At 37.8% G+C, this 6,202-nt stretch overlaps 2 protein-coding genes across 2 annotated transcripts; both read left to right on the forward strand.

Moving 5' to 3' along the window:
* The first annotated feature begins 258 nt into the window (after window positions 1-258).
* Window positions 259-1,592, forward strand: LOC140828379 (glucan endo-1,3-beta-glucosidase, basic isoform-like). The gene is made up of 2 exons (XM_073191362.1): window positions 259-360; window positions 490-1,592. Exons 1-2 carry the CDS (start codon window positions 285-287, stop codon window positions 1,434-1,436), a joined length of 1,023 nt encoding a protein of 340 aa, XP_073047463.1. The 5' UTR covers window positions 259-284; the 3' UTR covers window positions 1,437-1,592.
* Window positions 1,593-5,337: 3,745 nt separating this feature from the next.
* LOC140826979 (uncharacterized) lies at window positions 5,338-5,757 on the forward strand. The gene has a single exon (XM_073189545.1). The coding sequence runs from the start codon at window positions 5,338-5,340 to the stop codon at window positions 5,755-5,757; it is 420 nt and encodes a 139-aa protein (XP_073045646.1).
* Window positions 5,758-6,202: the final 445 nt, after the last annotated feature.

A 6,202-nucleotide genomic window follows, 5' to 3' on the forward strand; every position in this document is an offset into this window, starting at 1 on the left:
TTTTCAAGTCAAGTGAATTTTTATCGAAAACCAGCAAAACCAAACAATTTTTGTCAGGAAAAAATTAGTTTGGGGAAAATTTCTATCCAAACATACTCTATATATATATGACAAGTACTAAATTCATACCTGTCTATGATCATTATTTCGTTAATATTTGTTAAATTACATGAATCTGCATTAACTGTTTCCAGCAATTCTCTGATTATAAAAGTAGACAACCTAATGCTTGCAAAGATGCACCAAATTGTCTTCTTCTAATTCTTTCTTGGAAATCAATAAAAATGGCTCTGTCAATTTTCTTCCAATATTATTTGATGCTTATTGTCATGATATCTGTATTCCATTTAGACACAACAGGTTCGACGTCCTTTTCTGATCTTTTTCCTTTGATTTCTGTAAAAAATGGATTTCGATCGATCTAAAGTAACTCAAAAAGACATATCTTGTTTGTTTATTGTTTGATATCTTTTGATTAAATGCATGCAGATGCTCAAACGGGAGCTTGTTATGGTTTTCTTGGCAACAATCTTCCACCCCCGGGGGAAGTCATTGCCCTCTGCAAGCAACACAACATTCTACGAGTTCGAATCTACAATCCCAATCCACAAGTCCTCGAAGCCCTCAAAGGAAGCAACGTTTCAGTAATGGTAGGTGTCGAGAATGAGAACATCATAAGCATCGCCCACGACCCGAATCTCGCAAACTCTTGGGTCCAAAACAATGTCCTAAAATATCCAAACGTGAACTTTAGATATATCGCTGTCGGGAATGAGATCGCCCCAGATGGGGCCGGCTCCAGCATTGCACCATATCTTGCTCCAGCCATGCAAAATGTGTACAATGCGCTGACCGCAGCTGGTTTAGGGCAAACGATTAAGGTTTCTACCGCTTTGAGCATGGGAGTGCTTGCATCATCGTACCCTCCTTCACAGGGAAGCTTTAAGGACCCATCGTTCATAAATCCAATCGTCGCGTTTCTTTCGGAAATTCAGAGCCCTTTTCTTGTAAATGTGTATCCTTACTTTGCATATATAAGTGATCCAGCCGACATTGATTTGGATTATGCGATATTCACTTCTCCTGGGGCTGTTGTGAAAGATGGGGCCTATGAGTACCAGAACCTGTTCAGTGCTATGGTGGATGCAGTTCATGCGGCATTGGAACATGCCGGTGCACCGAACGTCGAAGTTGTCGTTTCCGAAACGGGGTGGCCCTCGGCGGGTGGGACTGCAACAACCATCGACAATGCAAAATCTTATAACTCAAATTTGCTCAAAATGGTGAAGAATGGGACTCCAAGAAAGCCCGGAAAGCCTCTCGAAACTTATATTTTCGATCTGATTGATGAGAATGAGAAGGAACCTGAAACTGAGAATCACTGGGGGATCTTTCTGCCCGACAAACAGCCTAAATATCCTCTCTCATTTAACTAGCTACCTACGTTTCTAGCTAGGCTAGAAAACATGCATTTTGATTTATTGGGGTGGCATGCGCAGCTTTTAATAATTTTTTAGCTCTGAATAATATATTCGATCGAAAAAAATAAAATCTTGTACGCACAAGATATAAAAATCAATGATTGAAGCGAAGATGAGTTAACTGCATGTATATTATCATTTCTTCTTTGCTAATTCTGATTCTGGTTGATAAAAAATAAATTATAATAGTGAAAAAAACAGAACTTATCTAACTTAACTAAAGACTTTTTCTTAACCCACATTTATTATGAGTCATATATATCTTTAAAATCCAATATCAGTTTTCTTCAGCGTTTTTATTTAAGAAATTTTCTTTGAATCCCATACCCACACTTGGGTTTGGGGTCGATCTCTGTCAGATAAAAGAAAAAATCAATTATTACTAAATCTGAAACAAATGGTACTCAAATAACATATATTAGTATTATATTTTGATGTTTTGTATCGATTTTCTTCGTGCAAAGACATATAATCATGTAAGCGCAGAAATATTTTTTCTTGGTAACACCAAACCCAAGTTTAGGTTTGAGGATTTAAAAGAAATTTACCTTTATTTAACTTCACCATATCATAATTACTTTAAACTTGAGAAAAATAATGGAATAAAAAGTAATTTATTAGGCAATATCCCTTCACAAAATTTTCACCATTCTCAACCTCTTAAAAATGAGTCACACTACTGACACTGCATGTATGCTCATCGGTTCACTAGTTCCGATGAGTTCCAGTGCCGTAGGTCCGGAACGGTCAGAACAAGTCCAAAACCGGTTCGAACCGGTTCCGAGCTCATTGTAGGCAGAGCCGGACCTTTATGAGGCCAACCAAGTGGTTGCCTCAGGGCCCGACCCAATAAAGGGCCCAAATTTATATATATACACACACACGAAAGTGATACCCTACACACCATTTGGTGTGTACCTCGGTGGGCGCGCACACACACACAAACGAAAGTGATACACTACACACCATTTGGTGTGTACCTCGGTGGGCGCCGCTGAGTTGGCGCCCAACTCATTTTTTTTCTTAGTTTCTTAATAGTTTAAAAAAAATTAAAAACAAAATTTTAATGTGAACCGCTCAACTTTGAACTCCACACCTCCCTTCTCCGCCACAACCCATGCGCAACCCGCACCTCCACCGTTGCCTCCCGCAGCCAAGAGAATCTCCCTCTCCGGAATAGCCGCCTCCTGAGATCTACCACCACCATATATCTGTCGGCAAAGACTTTCCGGAAAAGGTTGGCAAAAATTTTGAAAAACGTGGGTCAACAGAATTTGACAAAATTATAATAAGAATACGCGTTTTTAACACGTTTTCTCACTGACAGGAAGTTCTATAAATAGAGCTTCATTCGTTCATTTCAAATCATCCCTTCTTCGAGTTTTCTCTCATCCTATAGCATTTGAGTGCTTAGTTTTATAATATTTGTGAGGTGTTTTGTTCTCTTGTATTAAGAGAGTGCGTGTTCTCTTTAGAAACACAGTGAGTGAGTTGTACACCGCAAAATATTATAGTGGAATTTTTTTCATATTGCCTTTTGTTTTTACCCTAATAATTTTTAGGTGTTTTCCACGTAAATTTCGGTATCCAGTTTATTCTTTATTTTCTGGTTTATTATCTCAAATTCCGCACGTCGGACCAACAAGTGGTACCAGAGCCTTGGTTTAAATTTTCTTAAAATTCTGAGTATGCTCTGTGGTCGTAGCCTAGACTGATCTTCCACATCAGAAAAGATTTTTTGAGATTTTTTATTGAAGGCGGGATTATTTTGTCCAGTCTACTAAAATTGTTGTAGACATAATGGCGTGAAGGTACGAGATAGTAAAGTTCAATGGAATCAATTTTATGCTGTAGAAAATAAAGATACAAGCAATTTTAAGAAATGATAATTGCTTGGCGGCTATTGGAGATAGACCTGTGGAGATACGAATGATGGAATGTGGTATGAGATTAATGATAATGTTGTTGCCAATTTATACTTGGCTATAGCAGACGAAGTTTTGTCAAGTATCTTTGAGATAAAAACAACAAAATTATCTGAGATACTCTGAAAAAGATGTACGAGGTCAAGTCGCCGCACAACATGATTTTCCTAAAGAGAAGACTTTATACTCTTCGGATGGGGGAATCTTCATCGATGACCGACCATATCAGCATACTAAATACTCTATTTGTCCAACTCACTTCCATTCAGATGTTTGGCAAGAACCTGTTGTATCCCAAGGAGGAGCGATATAATTTGTCTCGTTCATTGATGATTTCTCTAGGAGATGTTGGGTGTATCCAATCAAGAATAAATCGGATGTTTTCCAAGTCTTCAAAGATTTCAAAGCGCGGGTTAAACTTGATTCTGAAAAGAAAATCAAGTGCCTGAGGACTGACAATGGAGGAAAATATACTAGTGATTAGGGATGTAATCGAGTCGAGCCGAGCCGAATTCTTGAATGTTTGAGCTTGATTCATTTATAATCGAGCCGAGCTCGAGCTTTAATTAACGAATATATGCATGGCTCACGAGCTTATTCAAGCCTTTATCGAGCCTAAACAAGCTTAATAAATATGAATTGTACATTTAAATTTTCATTAAATTAATTAAAAATTAAATTATATATTTAAAGAAAAATATATTATTCTTATTAAAATTTGTAAATTTATTATAATAAATAAATTTAATAGATTTTTCTATATATTTCATAAATAATATGCAAAATCAATAAATCAAATATCAAAACTATTATTTTTTCATCTAAAAGATTACTCATGAACTTAACAACAAACATGTTCACGAGCTAACGAGCCGAATACTGTAAAGCTTGAGTTTGGTTTGTTTATTTTAACGAGCCTCATTAAACGAGCTCAAACGAGCTTTTATCGAATTGAGCTTCGAATAGCTCACAAACGGTTTGGTTCGTTTACGTCCCTACCAGTGATGAGTTTGATGCATGTTGTCAACATGAGGGCATCAAAAGGCAATTCACGACGGCTTACACACCTCAATAGAATGGAGTGACGGAGCGGATAAACAGGACCTTGTTGGAAAGAACAAGAGCTATGTTGAGGACTGCGGATCTAGACAAGTCATTTTGGGCGGAAACAGTCAAAACTGCTTGTTATATTATCAATCGTTCTCCTTCAGTGGCGATTGATCTGAAAACTCCGATAGAGATGTGGACCGGGAAACCGACAGATTATTCTCATTTGAATACATTTGGAAGTCCGGTGTACGTTCTGTACAATGAGCCAGAAAGATCAAAGTTGAATTAGAAATCCAGAAAATGTATCTTCTTGGGTTATGCTGATGGAGTAAAGGGGTTTCGCTTGTGGGATCCTACTGTTCACAAGCTTGTCATCAGCAGAGATGTTATCTTCGAGGAAGATAAAATAAAGGGAGACAAAGGCACACCGAATTCGGAAACTACTATTTTTCAGGTGGAAAATAAAACGGATGAAGGTCAAGTTTCTTGTGAAGCAGTACCAGAGCACGAAGAACAAGAACATGTTGAGTCTGAGGTTTCCAATGTGAGGATGTCAATTCGAGACAGAAGACCGCCAGGTTGGCTTTCAGATTATTTCAAGCAACACTGAAAGGAACATGATAATGCAAACGACGTGGTAGCAGGTACCATTCTTATCAATAAAATGCATGCTTATGTGTTGTTTGACTGGGGTGCTACCTATTCGTTTGTATCCAAAAGGTTTGCTAAGAAACTGAAACTAGAAGGAGAAACTCTTAGTGAACCATTTAGAGTAACAACGCCTGTTAGTAAAACGATTGAAACCCATAAAGTACATCGAAGTTGCAAAATTTGTATCAGTAATCAAATCTTCAAGGCATAACTGATTCAACTAATTAAATATGGCCGAGTTCGACGCATTCCTAGGAATGGATTGGTTGGCCAAGAATCATGCCTTGTTGGATTGTCAGAAGAAGAGTGTCAAACTGCAGACTCCAAACCATGAGGAGATCATATACCATGGTAAATATAAAGAGCAAAAATCTCTCTTATCTGCATCACAAACTTGGAAAGTCATGAAAAGTTGTGAAGAAATTTACCTAGCAATGATCAGCGAGGTAAATAACGAAGTTACTCAGAAGATAGAGGATATTCCAGTTATTCATGAATTTCCGGACGTCTTCCCTGAAGAATTGCCTGACACGATTCCTGATTGTGAAGTGAAGTTTGAGATCAACTTGATCCCCGTGGTTACACCAATTTCAAAAGCACCATACAGAATGGCCCCAACAGAGTTAAAGGAACTAAAGGATCAACTCTAAGAGTTGTTTGGATAAAAAGCAGATCCGACCCAGTGTATCTCCATGGAGAGCCTCTGTACTATTTGTGAAAAAGAAATATGTGAGTATGAGATTATGTATAGACTATAGAGAGTTGAACAAGATTACAATTAAGAATAAATACCATCTCCCGAGGATAAATGACCTTTTCGATCAACTGAAAATAGCTAAGGTCTTTTCAAAACACGATATGAGGTCAGAATACCATTAACTTAAGGTCAAAGCGGAAGATATCCCTAAAACAGCGTTCAAGACAAAATATGGCCATTACGAGTTATAGTGATGCTATTTGGATAGACCAATGCTTCAGCAACATTCATGGACCTCATGAATAGAGTCTTCAAACCATACCTTGATAGGTTCGTGGTTGTATTCATAGACGACATCCTGGTGTACTCACCAAGTAAGGAGGATCATGATAAGCACG

Source organism: Primulina eburnea, chromosome 3, assembly GCF_022965805.1.
Source record: "Primulina eburnea isolate SZY01 chromosome 3, ASM2296580v1, whole genome shotgun sequence".
Taxonomy (NCBI): domain Eukaryota; kingdom Viridiplantae; phylum Streptophyta; class Magnoliopsida; order Lamiales; family Gesneriaceae; genus Primulina; species Primulina eburnea.

Coding starts and splice junctions, on each gene's coding strand:
- LOC140826979 (XM_073189545.1), top strand. CDS start 5,338: ATGGCCGAGTTCGACGCATTCCTAGGAATGGATTGGTTGGCCAAGAAT.
- LOC140828379 (XM_073191362.1), top strand. CDS start 285: ATGGCTCTGTCAATTTTCTTCCAATATTATTTGATGCTTATTGTCATG. Junction 361..489: donor ATTCCATTTAGACACAACAG/GTTCGACGTCCT, acceptor AAATGCATGCAG/ATGCTCAAACGGGAGCTTGT.